Here is an 18,806-nt window from a genome sequence, read left to right as displayed (position 1 = left end):
TTGTTCACCAGAAGCCAGTTCTCATTTGCAAGGTGATGACCCTATTATCTTTGTCACAATGTATTTTGATGATCTGCAGGATACTTCGTTCTTGGAAAGTGGACTTGATCACACCAACTGCGTGCCAAAAAACCTGTGGTTCTTAATTGATTACATTGTCTTGTGCCAAACCCAGACTGATTTTTTTTTTATTGATAACCTGCTTTGTACAGAACTGTAGGAATGTATTGTGGATGAAATTACGATGACATTAATAAGGGGAAAAACCCAATTTTTTCTCCCTTTAGGTAGTGAGGGAATAGCATCATGCCGACTGCTTCCATCCGTCCCCTGTTTACTGCATTGCCGTGTCCATGCTGGGATGCTGTCGCTGTGGTTCAGATCCCATTGTCCGGCTCTTCCAGACTGTTTACTTTATCAGTGTCAAAAGGTGATGGAAGAATCCTGAGCATCGTGGAGAAAAGGAGCAAAACCCTCCTCTTCTAACCTAATGGAAAGAAGGACGTGTGTGATTGTGCCAGGGGGTTACCAAAAGAAAGGCAACTCTCACCCTCCTTGTCAGGAGTGAAGTTGCATAAGTGTGCACCCTGGAGGGATGACAGGCGATTCTGCTAGGACCCTTCCTCCCCCCCAAATGCTCAGGGTCAGTCAGTCACTGACAAGGGACTAAGTAAAAGTATAGGTACTTTTATGCAAGGTGTTATGCAAGGTATTTATTTTCTGTTATGTACTTGTACAGGTCACAGCAGCTTATTCATAAGATCAGCTACTACTTGACTTCTTTCATTAACGTGGCTTATGGTGTAAAGGAACTTCTTAAGCCTTGCCTACTGTTCCTGTGGTTCATGATGGGGTTTTTTTGGGCATCTTTTATACCAGTTTCGCCCCAGTATTGCGAAAGCAGGCACTCTGCTATAAGATAAATCTCCACGATTGTCCCATGGTTGTTGGCTGAGTCATCCTGTGACTCAGCAATAACCAGCACATAAATGCCAAGCTTTGGAAGCACAAGTCATATCATTGCACCTCGCAACAGCACTGGGGCTGCTGTTTTGCAATGATGGATACCTGCCTTTAATAGGAGGGCTGGGTCTTATCCTGAGGATAGGATACTGGTTTCTTAAGAATGCAGCTTCAGGCTGTGAGCAGGACTCTGTAGTTTAGCACAGGACTGCAATTAGCGCCATCTGTGTACCTAGAATCTCAGTTTTCAGTGTTTAAAAACACTAGGCTCCAGAGACCACCTCGAGAGGCTCATGCATGAATCCATCAGAAGTTTTGACCTGTCCTTCCTCATACTGCATCAGTAGCATCGCTTAATTGTACTGATTATTTCCCATGGTGATCACATGGCACATAGATCTAACGCTTGCACTTTTGCATTATAATACAAGCTGGAATCAAAAGAGCTACACGACATATTCCACATGGCCAAAGACACTGAGCTTGTGTTCCTTAAAGAGCAGTTCTTTGTGCTATCTAACAAGATAATTCTGCTTTGGAATATCCTCCCAGATTCATTTTGTGGCGTATCATGGTGGTTCTGCTATTTAAACCAGGTGTGTGTGTGTCATAGTTCCCACAGAGGTTGCCCTTAATGGCCAGACGAAAGTACAAAACCACCCATAGCCATCTTTTGTATATTTGCAGCAGCTTTTACAAAAGATGGTGGATTGTATCCATTGATAATCCTACTCAGCTCATTGAAGTTAATGGGTGTGACTAATTTAAGTTCCTTGATTTCATTGGGCACACTTTATGTATTTATTTATTCTATGAAATCAATATCCTGCTTTTCAATTCTGTGACGGATTGTCAAAGCAGCACATATAAAACATAATGCCGTGCCATCAGATCCAATTATTAAAGCTAGATTAGAACAGCAGCAAAAAGACAAAATCGAAACCAGAACAGGAAAAATGGTCAGGGGCAGATTCGTTACGGAGGTTTTGCACCACTGAAGGATTACGTTTGAATAGCACTTCGTTTTTATCCATAGGCATGATTGGCAGCCGTTGTCTGTTGAATTCAAAGATACCACTAGAGTAAAGATGGATATCGGCTTGCTGTTTCTGGTGGCTCCAAAGTCTAGAGTAGGACTAGTATTGGACCCATTTTTTCCCTTGGGTAACCAGAGTGAATCTGGCACATGTATACAGCAATAAAATGGCTTTGTTTGCAGGAAAGTTTAGACATACGTAGCATCTCCCGACTACTTATCTCTGCTGTATTTTAAATACTAGTTGCTGTTGCAGCAGAACAAAAACATTGCAAGTGGCTGACATTTTCCCATTCATTTGTTGTAATACTTTTTGCTGTTCAGTGAATGAGAGAAATGGGACCTTTCAAAGGTCCAGCACAGGGCACCTCCTCTTTAAAAAAAAAATGTGATATTAGTTATGAAGCTTTTTTGATTTGTAGCCCAGGTTTCTAGCTCTTACAGCTGAGTGTGAGAATTAACACAGTTGAACCAGCATTTCAATATGTTTGATTCTCGGTGGTTTTATAACATTTTTGAAGGAGAGTAATTTTCATCAGAAAATTCAACCAGGAAACCAAAATTTTGATAGACTTATTAAGAAAAGATTGACCACAGTCCTAGTAGTGTCAAAGTGTTGCTCTTCATATTAAATTGGTCAGTTTTAAATAATCAATTATATTTCCCACACAGTCATTAATCTGTAAAGTGAAAAAGTGATTTTTCTCTTCAAAACAAAGCTTGCCTGATTTAGATCACCACTATTTTTATAATTGGTGACAAGCAGGCATGATTTGGACTTTCTGAGTTGTAAAATTACAATTTTTGATTTCCCAAAGGCTAAATTCCCAGGCTGAGATTCCATAAGCACGAGTGCTTTGACACACTCTTTTAATGTCTTGCTTCATAGAAATCCTTTGGAATGATTCCAGTAGAAGGAAATGGATACAGGAAAACGTTAGGGAAGGATTGCAAATCCATGTGTATTTTCAGATATGTAGTTAAGGAAAACATTAACATTCAACATTTTCACTTGTCTGCAGTGCCAATGTAATGCCTCTTCAACCCAACGAAACACTGGTGTGTGATTTGCATTGAACTCATGGTCGTACCCCATCTGCTTTCTGATACGATAATTATTGATTAGGTTGAAAAGAGTGCTGTTTTTATTATATGCATTTAAACATTCTATCTCCCATCTTAAAATGCTGCTCAGAGTTGCTCTCAGCTTGTTTAAAAATCAGTCAATAATTAATAGGTGATGGCTTGTATCCACTGTAGTGCTAAGTTAAGGTCACAGTTCTTGTTCGGCTGGTATAACGAGTAAGAAACCCGCAAAATGGTACCCATCACTGTGAACATGACAATGAAAGCAAGGGTTGACACTCTACTGGCCTACCAAACATTGTGCTTCTCTACATCTGGAGAAAGGTAGATTCTATAATAGTGTGCTGTGCTGTGGTCATCAATATAACAGTGGTGAGCAGTTGGCCGCCACAAGCCTTGGCGCACAACAGCTTTAATTACATAATTTTTATACTGCCCTTCAATGTATGTTTTTAAAATGTGTGATTTACAAAAGTTAAGGTTAGATTAAAAATACGATAGGATAAGTCACCAAATAACTCCCAAACATCCGTGATAAAAGTCACCTTTGACTAGGTAAAAGCTCCCTCTTGGAATGATAAGACTCGTTCCTTCCAGAACCTTGGGAGAATTTTCTGTATAATGCAGGAAAGTGTACCATGCGAGGGCCATGTTTGGGGGAAATGCTGAATGCACATGAATAGTGCAACTTTTGTCACATTAGAGGAAATGCAAAGGGGAGAGCCAGTTGCACTGTGTTTTGGAGACTTTGTAAATGAGCTCTGTATTGTATGAAATGTAAAACAGTAGGAGAAGACTGTTGCTCTGTGGGTAGCAGGAGGCAGCTGGGGAGAGGAGAGGAGAGGTTTTCTGTAACCTCCTCCAGATTGTGGAATGCTTTCCTGCAGTGTTCTTACATGGCCCCCTTTTGTAGACACACAAACTTGGAAACACCCTCCCCACATCTGTCATTTGAGACTTACTAGAGACTCTCGCTGTCCTTAGGTTGTCTTAAACGTGTGTTGACGTAAGTTCTGTTGCGCTGTTTTTTCGATTTTGTATGGATTCTTTTCACTTGTAATGTGCCTTGTGAGTTTTCCGTTGAAAGGTGGCTCGTAGGTATTGTTAAGCAAATACAGCATCACACAGCCCATGAGATCCCATCCAGTGACTGGGGGACAGCGGAGAAGGGAAGGGCCGATTTTGTCAGCTGTCTCAGCAGTGTCCAACTACAGCCCCTCTCCATTCCCTTCTATGGCGTACAGCAGGGGTTGGCACTTTGAGGCCCTCTTAACATTGATGGCTGGTCCACTAGGGTGAGTGGGGCACTGCCCCACTAGCCTCAGCCTCCCCCTCCACCCCATCGGTCCACCTTCTTATATCTAGGGTGGCTTTGCCTGTCATTGGTTCTAGCTTCACCCAATCCAGATGGTCACCAGCCTCCAACACCTTCAGATTTTATTGGACTCCAACTCCCATCAACCCCACCCAGCAGGGCCCAGTGGTCAGGGATGATGTGAGTTAGTCCAGCAACATCTGGATGTCCACAGGTTGCCTTTCCCTTGCATGAAGCAAAGCTGCAATATGTACTTTCTGGAGGACATGAGGATACAGGATGCAGAAACACAGAGTGACCAGTCAGCAAAAGCTGAGAGACAGGTATTAAGTATAGCTGTTTCTCTCCTTTCTTCCAATGATGTCTGAATGGAGGGATTCACTAAAGTGCACTAAAATATAGCTCTTAAAAACAAGATTCAGATATTAATGTATACTCATGTTTACTTTATGCCTCATGGATGTAAATGGAAGCCTATATTTTGGAGAAATGAATAAATAACTCTGGGAACTTTCCTTCCATGTGACTGTTAACAGCGTGCATCAGATTTAAAGGCTAGAACTGAGCAAAACCATGGATGCTACAAGAGCTAGCAAAGCTACCATTTCTCTCCTATGCAGTTTTCTACCATGTCCATCAGGTGGTGTTGGCATGATGTTAAATAATAGCTATGGCTTTCACACATGTACATGTGCTGAGTTCATTTTTTTAAACATTTTGTTTGAAATCTTAAACTATTTTACTATTTATCTGTCAGTATGCAGAATTTAAGAGAACAATCAAACTTGGTTGAAAATAAATGGATTTGCTTACTTTTACCTGTGGTGTGATATCTTTATTTTTAGGTTCCCTCCAAAAATGGTTTATTTTTGTTCTGGTTAACCAATATTCTTCGTAGAAAGCAGCAGTTGGGTGGCCACGACCCTCTTAAATACCTTCCCCAAAAGAGGGTGATTGAGACCATGTGACAATTGCCATAGGCAATGTGCCAAGGGAGGGCTCCTTTAATACTTGCACTACCTCTTACTTAGGGACGCAAGTGGTGCTGTGGGTTAAACCACAGAGCCTAGGACTTGCCGATCAGAAGGTCGGCAGTTCGAATCCCCACGACGGGGTGAGCTCCCGTTGCTCGGTCCCTGCTCCTGCCAACCTAGCAGTTCGAAAGCACGTCTAAGTGCAAGTAGATAAATAGGTACCGCTCCGGCAGGAAGGTAAACGGCGTTTCCGTGTGCTGCTCTGGTTCACCAGAAGCGGCTTAGTCATGCAGGCCACATGACCCGGAAGCTGTACGCCGGCTCCCTCGGCCAATAAAGAGATGAGCGCCGCAACCCCAGAGTCGGCCACGGCTGGACCTAATGGTCAGGGGTCCCTTTACCTTCTTAACTTTACCTCTTACTTAAGAATCAGGGATGTCTCAAGCTTTGAGCCAATGCACAATTGCATATAGGTAGCCCCAGGTTCACTCCATGGTATCTCCAGGTAGGGATCAAAAAGTGAAAAGGCTTCAGTCTAAAACCTTGGAGATCCACTGCTGGTTGGTGTAGACAATATAGATCAGTGTTCTGACTCATTAGAAGGCAGCTGCCTTAAGGCAGTGCAATGTAGCATAGCATAGCGATAAGCCCCGTAGGAATGGGTAAAATAATAAAACCAAGCTGGAAGGTCTGGCAAAAAAGAAAAAGGAATTCACCAGGTGACAAGACAACATCATGGTTGGCACCAGCTGACCCTCCCTGGAAGAGATATTGCACAGATGGGGAGTCACAATTGAAAAGGCCCTGTTTGTAGTCATGGCCAGTTGAGCTTCAGCCGGTAGAAGGATTTACAGCAGGGTCTATGTGTGCAGTGGTGAAGTTTTGGGCAGCTCATGTTGGAGAAGATGGTTCTTTGGATAGAAACGAGCTTTCAGAGAAATGGAGATTTTGCCTACAGTTCTGATTTTAACTATACCTTGGTTCTCAAACGGCTTAGTTGTCAGACAAATCAGCTCCCGAACGCCGCAAACCCAGAAGTAAGTGTTGTGGTTTGCGAACATATTTTGGAAGCTAAACATCTGACACGGCTTCTACTTGAGTGCAGGAAGCTCCTACAGCCAATTGGAAGCTGCTCCTTGGTTTTCAAACAGTTCTGGGAGTTGAATGGGCTGCCGGAACAGATTAAGTCCAAGAACCAAGGTACCACTGTACTTAAAAAATAAGAAACTCTTCAAAGAAGGTTAGAGGAAATAACTGCAGCAGATTAAAAAAAATCCAAAGGACATATAGTTTAATCACAAATCATTTAATGCATAATTTCTGATAAACACATGGCACACTTTTTGAGTCTGACTCAAACACTACTGAAATGATTGTTTTGCATGTTAACCCACCAATAAAAGTAAACGATGAATATATAGCATATGCCAGCATGAGACACGCGTAATATTTTTGCCTCCCTTTTAAAGGCTACTCAAGTCTTTTATACATATAAATAACAAGACATTTGGCTGTTTCCTTAAAAAAATAACCAGATTTGAAGCTCAAATGTGTGCAAAATATAAACATCTCTCCTTTTTGTGCTTCCTCCCTGGAGCAGCCTCCCTGCATCACTGCTGGGGAAATTGGCTTATTGGAAGTAATGGTGTCTATAGCTCTCTAGCTATTGGTGGAGCCCATTTCCATCAGCCCCAGCCATCATGACCAAAGGTCAGGGATAACGGGAGTCCATCACCATTTGGAGGGCCGCAGGTTGCTGATCACAGTGTATAGAATTGGCCAGACTGAGTAACTGAAAATGACCCATTTTGCACACAATACCAAACCATAGTTGTGTTAACACGAACATGCCTAAGCCTTGCACACCCCTCTTCCTCCTCCAGCGTAGCCACATGAAGCAGCATCCACTTCTATTTTTCGCTAAGCGCAGTTTCCTGTTGCCTTCAAAAAGGGAGAACTCTGCTTAGTTTAAACTATGGTTTCTTAAAATGAATTATGGTTCTGCATATTATGCTTTGGTATGTAGACAACAGGCCAACTGGTACTCTCTAGTTTTTAAGGACAGTTTTGCAGTGGGTCACTGAGCCAAATTTATTTTGACACACCTGTGAAACAACAGTTTTCAAAGTGATATTTTAACCTGTCTTTCCTTTTAAAAATTAGTCTGATGTGTGATTGCCTTGGATGTATAATTTCTGTCCTGGTTTAATAAAAATCTATTGAAAATTAATAAAAATTAGTTTGATGTGTGATTACCTTGGATTTCTGTCCTGGTTTAATAAAAATCTATTGAAAATTAATAAAATAAAAATAACCATACTCTTAACTAACCAGAATTTGCCCTGTTTAGATGTAATGTTAACTATGATAAGTGAATAGCAGAAACCACAGGTTTTAAATCTCTTTGCAGGTGTACAGAAGTGGGAGCCTGAGGCTCACACCTGCTCATTCCCCTAATGTTAAACCATGGTTTAGTGTTACGTGCAAAACAAGCCAATTCCTCTTTGTATTTCTCTGATTTGACAAAGAGCTGATCTTCTTCCCCAAATTACATTATCCAGTGAATGGACACAGATGCAAAATGGAAACTGCCCAATGAAGCTACCAGAGACAAGTGACTCGTGGACAATCTCATCAAAGCCAGCAGGAGGGTACGTCATTGTGGATTTTACTCTTCTGGTTGCCAGAATAGATCCTGTGTTTAATCTTAGAAAACAATTGTTATGTATTTGCTGCTATGCGGCAATACGCCTTTGTAGTTTCTTAAGCAGCCATTGTACACCTGCTTACCTGGGAGTAAGCCCAGCTGAACCCAGTGAAACTTATATCTGTGTAGGGATGTCAGAGAATTCTGACGAAAGCAAAAATGGGAGCAGAAATTGCAAAATCTCGCTTTTTGCTCCCTATCCAAAATTGGAAATAATCTAGTGAATGCCATTGACCTTTGCTGCTGTTTTCGCTTTCAGTTTGTGAACCGTGCATAACTGATTGTGCCCTTCCCTGCTTTGCACTGCAACGAATGGGGTGGAATAATGTAAGGACAACGTAACTTACGTAATTACGTAACTTATGCAATTTTGCCAAAGCAGCGTGTGAGGCGGATGATGTCATTTTTGGTGGGTGGCAAATTGCAGCAGAGCAGAAACACTGCTGCATGCAAAAAATACAGGGCAGAAGATGATGAGTAAAAGGGAAGGCCAGATAGTGGTATAGAAGATTATGCATATAGAAAGTAGATAACAGAACTTGGGGCCATCCAACAATTTTTGGAAGATTTGGGACTGATGAAAGAGACTACATAGTTAAAATTACGAAATTTGTTTCCATAAGATGTAGCGAAGGTCACCAGTTCAGACCGCTTGCAGAGAGGATTGGGGCTACTGGCCACGTTCACTCACCACGGTGAGAGGCACTGCTCTGAATGGCAGTTTCTGGGGGGCCAGTGGGGAGGGTGCTGTTGCTAGTGGGCTTTCTTCCCATAAGCGTTTGGTTGGCTGCTGTGAGAACAGGATGCTGGACCAATGGGCCTTGGGTCTGATCCACCAGGGCGCTTATACTTTTTGCAGATTAATATGGTAATGGGATGGAACAGATAAGCCAAACCGTGCAAACCGACTAAGGATCAGAAACATAGCTGTCAACTTACAGATTTGAAAATAAGGGACCAGCAGCCTCAAAAATAAAGGATCAGCAGCCAAAATAAGGGATTTTCCGGGCACAGGTATGTTCAACTTCTGAGCCCCTCCGAGCCAAAGGTCGAAAGCCCAGCCAGCAGCCAAACGAAGCCTCAAGTGGTGGTTCCCACAGCGCAGCAACCCGGCAAAGGGGATGCAGCAAGGGAAACCACCGTCACCTCTCCGCTGGGAAGCGCTGAGAAAAGGCGAGTCCCCAGGCAACGCAGCCGATTTGATCAGCACAAGGCATGCAAGCTCCACCCCCCAGTCATTCTTAGACTCCTTACTGGGTGAGCAATGCAGCCAAGCAACACAGTTGGAGCCTCCCTCCTCCCTGGCCGGCAGGGAGGGAGGGGGAGGAGCTGCTTCCTTTGAAACCCAGGAAATTTAAGGGACATCATCAATCCTGGACAGCAGCGGGACACAGCGCTGGGATAAGGGACTGTCCCGCCAAATAAGGGACGCTTGACAGCTATGATCAGAAATAGACGGATCCGTCCATTCCTAGTGGGTGTAGGCCTTCAACGATATCGGTTGCCAGTTTAAGGCAGAGGATTGTAGGGGTTTTGTTTTTTTCAAATGAAGCTTTTGAAACTGAGTGTCCATTTCTATGCTTTGACAAGCAACAATCACAAGCTCTTCGGGCAACATTTTGGACAGCCTCATTCCTCGCAAAGCCCAAGGACCTAGAGAAACATAGATATATAGGAAAACACAGAGCTGTATATGGTACAGAGCTGTATATGGTACAGAAACAACAGAGAGACACCAGGCTTTGTGGGAACTCTGATTCAACTGTGGGGAGGTTACTGACATCACGCTTAAATTCAGGAGTGAAGGGACGAGCCCCAAAATCATCCCAGTTCACTATGTTCTTCACCCCCCGGCAATGCACACCCTTATGAATAATAGCTTTGACAATGCAGAATTTGCACAATCTTTCTGCGGCACCCCATTTAAGAGTCTTTAAGAGATTGGCACAACTTTTTCATTCCTTTCTTGGTATAAAATGCTGACACCTTTAAGAGAAGCAATACTCCTGCTTTTGTTGTGCTTTGCCCCCAATTCCTGGCATATGGAATTATTCTCTGTTTGGATCATGTGCTAAAAAGAGATTTTCAGTTTTAAAAATAATGATATTCAGAGCCCATTCTTTCCATTTCACCTTATGGGTTTCATTCTTCTACAATATAAACGTGGGCATGTTTGCTCGATGGCATGGAACTTCAGGTTTCATTTTTGGCACATCAAACTGCAACCACAACACAGCAATAATGAGATCATGGTATGTAATCATTTCCCTCCCCATCACAAATGGCCTTGCATCATAAAATGCTCAGTTTATTTGTGGTCTGAAGTGTGGCTTGCTTTGCTTTCCATTACAAATGCTCTGGAATGGCCTGGTTCACACATAATACTAAACCATGGTTAATGTTAAATGTTAAACCATGGTTAACACTAACCGTCATTAATAAAACCATCATTAAAGTGGAAACATCTGGCAGATGGTCACTTAAGCCTTAGTTCATTACATCTCTCTATCAAAGAGACACAAGCCCAGAAGAGCTGCTATTTACCAGTAGTTACAGTTGTGTACCTTTTGAGCGGTGATGACTCCGTAAGCAGCATTAAGGAGGAGGTGTTGGGCTGGGTCCACATGTAACACTAAGCTATGGTTTACAGTAACCATGTTTTATAAACCAACTACAGACCTTGATTAACAAGCAACTTTTAACCATAGTTAATAAACCATAGTTAAGCTGCTGGGCTCATGCATAACACTAAGCTGTGGTTAAAGAAACTGTAGTTTAACAAACCATGGTTTAGTGTGCAAACCAGGCCATTGTCTTTTGGGATTATGCACAGGAAGCTAACAGTTGGTCCCAACTCTCTGGTTACATTTCTTAAGTGAAACTTGTGTAGTTGCTGTTTTGTTTTGTTTTTTTAAAAAGGGCAAAGTTTCAAAGGATTTTCTCATCTAGCAGTTTGTTGATTCCATCACAGATCTTTTTGAGGTGTGGTCGGCATTCCCCATCAAGGCTATAGAGGGCAGTGAGGAACTCCACATTTGCGAAATGGTCGAAGACGTGATTGATTCGCGCATGAGACCTGGCGGTCAGGTGCCGTTCCACGAGTTCGTGAACAAGGTCTTTGCACTCGTTCAGGAGTTCCGAGAGGACATTTTTATCGAAAGTGTACTCCACCTCGTAAAAGCTAACAATCGTCATGGCCGCTTGGTTCAGCTTTTTGCGGAACTTCTCGACAATCTCCAGCTCTTCGGAATTGAACTGATTGTTTCGGTAGAGGATTCCGATTTTGATGGCCACTTTGATCAAGTCCCTCATGATTTTGTGGGCTTCCTTCTTGTTCTTCATGTGCTCTGTGGTCACTTTGTATAACTCGTCAAAGATTTCGCTGCTGGTGTCATCAATCAGCATGTTAGCCATGGTCTTGGTGGCCATTTTACTCAAGATCTTTTTCTGGGCTTGTAGCGCAAGGCTCTTTGAACTGAAGTTTTCAGGACCTAAGGGTAGTGGGCAGGGTGGGTGAGTGGGAGGGGGGAGGGATAGGGAGAGATGGAAAGGGGGGAGAGAAGAAAGGAGAGAAAGAAAGGGGGGAAGTTATCTTTGAATAATTTGCAACGAACATTTCACAGTTCAAAGTGCCATTTACTAAATCATCTATCTGTATCTATATCTATCTATCGATCTATCATCTATCTATCATCTATCTATCATCTAGCTATCTATCTATCTATCTATCTATCTATCTATGTATCTGTATCTGTATCTGTATCTGTATCTGTATCTGTATCTGTATCTGTATCTATATCTATATCTATATTTATATCCACATTGTTCTGTAATTTATAATTATTATTAGAACAGATTTTGTCAGGTGGCACAAGATCCAAGCCCCATGGCAGGTTGCCAGGAACAGATAAGACAAGTGAATGTAATGTACAAAACTGTAACTCTTATTAGGGGGAACTGCTTGGAAAAAAGTGTGCAAAAGGGGAAAATGTGCCTTTGGGGAGATATACCCCTCAATGTGGAGGGTTTGACTCGATGAGCTGTGGGGTCCCTTCCAACTCTACAATTCTATGAGAAATTCATATTAACGTTTTCCCATGAGAACTAAAAAAAAAAAAAACTGATCTGGAAATGTGCAAAACTGAACTTAAAAGACTGGAAAAGCGAGAAATTGAGAGATAACTGAAATTCACAGATCCATCCATCCACCCCTAGTTTGTACTATGCTAGCGTTGCAGAAGGATAAAGGGGGGAGGAAATACATTGGCTCTTCAAGCCATATGCTCTCCCTCCTCTTCAAAGAGCAGCGAAAGCCTCTGGAGAAGTAAAAATAAAAAAGCTGCAGTAGGCGGTGAGAATTGGCTCAGAAGCAGCAGAACGGGCCAAAAGCCTGTCATAGACAGCATGCTGACCCTGCTTGCTGAGAGGAGAAGTCTGTTTTGGTCACTGTTGAGTGGCAGGTAGCTGCGCTGCGTCTGTTAGGAGGAGTTGGGTCTGGGGAGCAGCATGGTGGAGTGTGTTTGTGATGCTCTCCAAGAAGTCACAATACGGCATTGCTTCTATCAGAAGCACCTAAAATGTTTCAAAGTCATGAGTGAGTTCCTGAATTCCCACAAAACCATTATTAATAGAGCACTGATCAAATCAGGTGTTAAAAACAGCTGGGAATGTGGGACCTGCAATGCAGGACGCAATTCGAGCCTCCCAGTCCAACGGCTGTGCAGTCCCTGCAACAATGCCCCTTAGGCATGGGTAGGCAAACTAAGGTCCATGGGCCGGATCAGGCCCAATTGCCTTCTGGATCCGGCCCACGGGCAGTCAGGGAATCGCTGCATGGATCGCCAGTGCACACACATTCCTTCCCTCTCCCTCCCTCTCCCTTCCACGGCAGCGCCTCCTCCTCCTCCCTCCCTCCTCCTGGCTTCTCCCTGCCCTGCCTAGAGGAGGAAGGGGGTTGGGCTTTGTTGGTGCCAGCAGCAGCAGCGCTTGAGTGGCCGCCATTTTAAGCAGCCCCTCTCCGGAGCCCTTTCGCTCGCCACTCATCGTCCCTCCGCTGCCGCTGCCAGCCCCTGCTGCTCGCAAAACACAGGTAAGCAGCCACTGGGGCTCGTGGTGCTCATGAATCATTTCCCCCCTCAATATAATAATAATAATAATTTATTATTTATACCCCGCCCATCTGGCTGAGTTTCCCCAGCCACTCTGGGCGGCTCCCAATCCAGTGTTAAAAACAGTACAGCGTTAAATATTAAAAACTTCCCTGAACAGGGCTGCCTTCAGATGTCTTTTAAAGATAGGATAGCTGCTTATTTCCTTCACATCTGAAGGGAGGGCGTTCCACAGGGCGGGCGCCACTACCAAGAAGGCCCTCTGTCTGGTTCCCTGTAACCTCACTTCTCGCAATGAGGGAACCGCCAGAAGGCCTTCGGCGCTGGATCTCAGTGTCCGGGCTGAATGATGGGGGTGGAGACGCTCCTTCAGGTATAGTCCGGCCCCCCACAAGGCCTGAGGGACAGTGGACCGGCCCCCTGCTGAAAAAGCTTGCTGACCCCTACCCTTAGGGATGGAGAGCTCACCCCCTTGCCTTGCAAATCCCTCTTGAGAATAGTATGCATGGAAGTGCCCTTGCAACTTCTTTAAGAAAGCTGATAAGCTTCAGACACTGTCTGTGCTTTGCTTCTCCAACGCAGCTGCAAAGTTCTGCCTGGAGAATTCAAATGGAGAGGCCAATTTTGCGTTTACTGCCTGTTAATTCTAAAATAGCCCAGTATCTTTTTTTTGACTAGGGGGTTGAGGGTGGAGTGGGATGCAGACACAGCTATGGTTGAAATGATTCATCTTCAGCACATCTTTGACAATCTTAAAACAATGAGTTGAATTCTTTTCTGTTTTTAAGAAACAACTGCTGTCATTAATAAATGGTGTGCTCCAACCATGAATGCAAAATAGTTTCAATCAGACAATCCTAACCTTACAACTTTTTGTCACCTTCTCAGCACTGCACTAGTAATGGCAATTTGGTTTTGTTTGGGAGAAGGGACAGGTCTGTTAATAAAAAAATGTCTTAAGAGAGCAGCAATGGATGTACTAAACCACTCAGTGGGTAGTTGGGTCAAGGTAGGCCTATGGCTAATGGTTTTTATCCAATGCTAATGGCACTCAGCCCCTTCATAGATCACTGCCTTGCCGTGGCAAAAGGGCCCGAATAGCTCCAGGAAGTGATGAGCTATGCCGTGCAGGACCACCCAAGATGGACCGGTCACAGCCGAGAGTTTAGATTAAATGTGATCCACCTGGAAAAGGAACTGGCAAACCACTCCAGTATTATGCCAAGAAAACTCCATGGACATAAAAAAGGAGAAGCTTTGAGAAGAAAGTGAGAGTCTCCAAGGCATGCTCTGGTTCATGGGGTCACGGAGAGTCGAACACAACTAAGATGACTAAACAACAAAAAATCGCACTCAGAGTAAACTTAACTGAAATTAATGGGCCTAAGTTAGTCAAGCAATGTGCTCTTTGTGGAGCTACCTTTGAAGGTGACCTGGAAACTACAATTAATCCAGAATGTGGCAGCTAGACTGGTGACTGGGAGTGGCCACCGAGACCATATAACATCGGTCTTGAAAGACCTACATTGACTCCCAGTAAGTTTCACAATTCAAAGTGTTGGTGCTGACCTTGAAAGCCCTAAACGGCCTCGGCTCAGTATACCAGAAGGCGTGTCTCCACCCCCATTGTTAAGCCCAGACACTGAGGTCCAGCTCCGAGGGGCTTCTGGCGGTTCCCTCACTGTGAGAAGCGAGGTTACAGGGAACCAGGCAGAGGGCCTTCTCGGTAGTGGTGCCCGCCCTGTGGAACGCCCTCCCATCAGATGTCAAGGAAATGAACAACTATCTGACATTTAGAAAACATCTGAAGGCAGCCCTGTTTAGGGAAGTTTTTAATGTGTGACATTTTGATGTATTTTTAATCTTTGTTGGAAGCCGCCCAGAGTAGCTGAGGAAACCCAGCCAGATGGGTGGGGTACAAATAACAAACAAACAAACAAACAAACAAACAAACAAACAAACAAACAATAATGCCCACTAAGTCCAATAGGTCTACTCTGAGTAGGACTAGCATTGGCTACAACCCAAGAGCTACAAGTTTCCATTCTGTTCAACATCCATTGTGGTCATCAGGAGAGTTATTTCTAGGAGAGTCCAGTCCATAATAATAATAATACTAAAATACTACTACTACTACTACTACTACTACTACTTTATTATTAATACCCCACCCATCTGGCTGGGCTTCCCCATCCACTCTGGGTGGCTTCCAACAAAATATTAAAATACAGTAATGCATCAAACATTAAAAGCTTCCCTAAACAGGGCTGCCTTCAGATGTCTTCTAAAAGTCTGGTAGTTGTTTTTCTCTTTGACATCTGGTGGGAGGGCATTCCACAGGGCGGGCGCCACTACCGAGAAGGCCCTCTGCCTGGTTCCCTGTAACTTGGCTTCTCGCACTGAGGGAACCGCCAGAAGCCCCTCGGAGCTGGACCTCAATGTCCGGGCAGAACAATGGGGGTGGAGACACTTATGGGCGTGGTAGTCCATAAGACAGGGCATTCTTGGTATAGATACCTCCTTGATGTAACTCCCTGCTGGGGAGTATTTGATCTGTTCTCAACAGCAGACATTTTAAACAAAGGTTGAATTTTTTTATTTCTCCAGGCATTTGGATAATAAAGGGAAATTGCTTTGGGTACAGTTCCACAGATACGTGTCATTTCCTGTGTTGTGGTCTGATTTTTATGGTCCTGATGATGCTTTTATTATTGTGTGATTGCTTTATTGAATTTGTGTTGTCATTTGTCCTGTGCTCCTGACTGGAGGATGTGTGGGATATAAAAACAAGGAATGCTGATACAATCAAAGAACTGTAGCGTTGGAAGGGAATCCAAGGGCCATCTAGTCCAAGCACCTGAAATGCTAAAAAAAAAACCCCTGATCACCCAACCTGTTTAAAAACCTCAAATGAAGGAGAGTCCACCACATTCTGAAGCAGTCCATTCTACTGTTGAAAAGCTCTTACCATCAGAAAGTTCTTCCTAATGTTTAGTTGAAATCCCCTTTCTTATACTGTAATTTGAATCCATTGTTTTGGGTTGTACCCTCTGGAACAGCAGAAAACAAGCTTGTCTCCTCTTCCATGTGATGGCCCTTCAGATATTTGAAGATGGCCACTGTTGTTGGACTCTCATCAGCCCAAATTGACAAGGCCAACGGTAATAGAATCTGAAGTCTAACACCACCTGGAGGACCACAGACTCCTCGTCCCAGAGCTACAGGCATATTTTTCTATACTCCTGTCCTTCCCATCTGTGTACATTTTGTCCTGGACTTCCACCAGCCGCGATGAAGCCCAAAAGCTCAGAAAATGCCTGCCAGATACGCTCAGAGTTATCATGGACACAGGCGCTACCGTCCCTGTATAATTATAGAAAGGCCAGAAATAATATGCAGTCTTCTTAAAATTCTCATCTTGAAATGGAATCTTCTTAAAATGTCTTCCTCCTCTCCCCCACCTCGGATTGTAAACGCAAACTCCGTGAGCATCTGCAAGATTCTCAAAATATTTTGCTTCCAGATGGCGAGAAGGGAACGTACCAAATTGTTGCCGATCTGGGGAGGGGCGAGTGGGGCTCGACTATATTATCTGCATGCAAATATGCTTTTAATAAATGCAGGTCCTGCACGTATGCAGAAAAATGCGATGCACAAAGAAAGTCCTGGGTTTCTATTCCTAGATCTGAAAATAAGACTTGAACCCTTGTACTGTGAGCTATGTGCATTTGGAACATCTGTTAGGCTAGATGGTTTCTAGAATTATTTTTGGATGCTAGGCATAAGTTATTGGCAGATGTAAATTGCTTATAGCACAGAGGAGAATGCAAGATAAGCCCTGGATCACCTCCTTGTCCACTCATTCAATAACCACAAAACGTCCAACACTTGGGGCTTTGCAGAGAAGCTAAATTCATAAATGGAAATAATCATAATCATAATCATATGTTATTACTTATACCTCACCCATCTGACTGGGCTGCCCATGCCACTCTGGGTGGCTTCCAACATAATATACAGAAACATAATGAAATATCAGACATTAAAAACTTAACGGCTTGTTTTCACCAGATAAGAATCTGACCCATTGCTTCTTTCAGAGACTTGAATAGTCTACAAAGACTTTCAGAGACTTATAAGACTTTCATTTGGTTCTATGTTTTCAAGAGAATCCATCAAGAGTGCATATTTTGTGACTTTCAGAGATTTATAGACTTTTGTTTATTTGGTTTTGCAGGGAGTACATTTCATACTGTTCAGTGTTCTGTATAGATTATATAAAGAGTTTACATTGACATCGTATTGTTGTACTTGGTCATCGTGTTGCTTTGGATATTACTGATTGTGCTAAACTGCCTGCATGTGCTTATTTATGTATATCCTGCTCATCCTCTCATTGGAGTGATAAAAAAATTAAAATATCTTAACAACAATTCTAGTGACAACAGTAGTGATGCCAACTGAGAAAGATCTCAGAAAGCTTGCTGAAAGAGGAAAGTCTTCAGCAGAGGCTGAAAAGACAAGCAAGATGGTACATGTGTAATAGTCAACAGGCTTATATGACTGGTTCAGTCCCCGCACCTCCATTCTGGCAGACCTGTTTAGGGAAGTTTTTAAAGTTTGATGTTTTATCATGTTTTTAATTTTCTGTTGGGAGCTGCCCAGAGTGGCTGGGGAAACCCAGACGGGGTATAAATAATAAAATTATTATTATTATTATTATTATTATCATCATCTGACAACTGATGGGAGGGCTTTCCACAAGGCGGGTGCCACTACTGAGAAGGCCCCCTGCCTGGTTCCCTGTATCCTTACTTCTTATCCTTGGAGCTGGACCTCAGTGTCTCGGCTGCTGAATGAGTTTATGAGAAGTGAACATGGCTGTTTTTTATTAATAAGGGATCATTTCTCTGCATTCCAGATACTTGGCGTTTTGACTATGCTTTCCTTTGCATTAAATGGAAAAATGCAAAAGGTGTACGTGTGGCGGATTCCAACCACTTCTGCCTGATCCGTTTATTGAATATTCACCCTGGTTTGGTTGCAGGGAGGTTAGCCGAGAAAATATTATCTCACAACTTCCAGAGCGTTTCCCCATCACATTCCTTGTTGCAACAAGTCTGATCTCGGAGGGAAATGGTTTCGTTGCACAAGACTGCTAAATTAACCCTAACAGTCCAACCTGATTTTGCTGTTCTGTGGTTGAATCCCACCTGAAAATTGCAACAGCCTGGAACTGCCCAAATGTTGAGGCAACAAAGGGTACGTCCAGCTCATTCTTGGCCTTTACCCGTCATTGGGTATTTACAGAGAACACATAAGATAAACAGAGATGTTTTATGCTCTCCTCTTTGGCTGGAAATATACAATTATTGTCATGGCGACAATTGGCGATCGCCGCCTAGTCTGTTAGTTGACTAAAACAACCCACCCTTGGCTGAAAATAACCTGTTTTAATAGCTGAATCCTGCTCTTTGTGAAAATATTTAAATGCTTTTAACATTGCTGTAACTCGATGTTGATTTGGAGAGTAAACAAACGTCCGGAAGAAATATGTCCCTCAAAAGAACAGAGTGCAATAATTTTAACTAGAGTAAATAATGTTGATGAAACCTTT

The 18,806-nt window shown here is 43.2% G+C and overlaps 2 protein-coding genes across 6 annotated transcripts in view; one reads left to right on the top strand and one right to left on the bottom strand.

The window, feature by feature from the left end:
• AP4E1 (adaptor related protein complex 4 subunit epsilon 1) overlaps positions 1-5,218 on the top strand; it is a 28,394-nt gene extending 23,176 nt beyond the window's left edge. For all 3 annotated transcript variants that reach the window (XM_080980296.1, XM_080980295.1, XM_080980297.1), the window contains one exon: positions 288-5,218. In XM_080980296.1, coding sequence (XP_080836422.1) covers positions 288-448 — 161 coding nt within the window. In that variant the 3' untranslated portion in view covers positions 449-5,218. The remainder of the gene's footprint in view (positions 1-287) is intronic.
• A 1,446-nt stretch (positions 5,219-6,664) lies between these two features.
• The window catches only part of TNFAIP8L3 (TNF alpha induced protein 8 like 3), a 58,551-nt gene continuing 46,409 nt past the window's right edge, over positions 6,665-18,806 (bottom strand). For all 3 annotated transcript variants that reach the window (XM_080980586.1, XM_080980588.1, XM_080980587.1), the window contains one exon: positions 6,665-11,572. In XM_080980586.1, coding sequence (XP_080836712.1) covers positions 11,010-11,572 — 563 coding nt within the window. In that variant the 3' untranslated portion in view covers positions 6,665-11,009. The remainder of the gene's footprint in view (positions 11,573-18,806) is intronic.

Source organism: Podarcis pityusensis (assembly GCF_964106645.2).
Source record: "Podarcis pityusensis genome assembly, chromosome: 14".
Classification (NCBI taxonomy): Eukaryota; Metazoa; Chordata; class Lepidosauria; order Squamata; family Lacertidae; genus Podarcis; species Podarcis pityusensis.
This window is presented reverse-complemented; position numbering and strand designations above follow the sequence as displayed.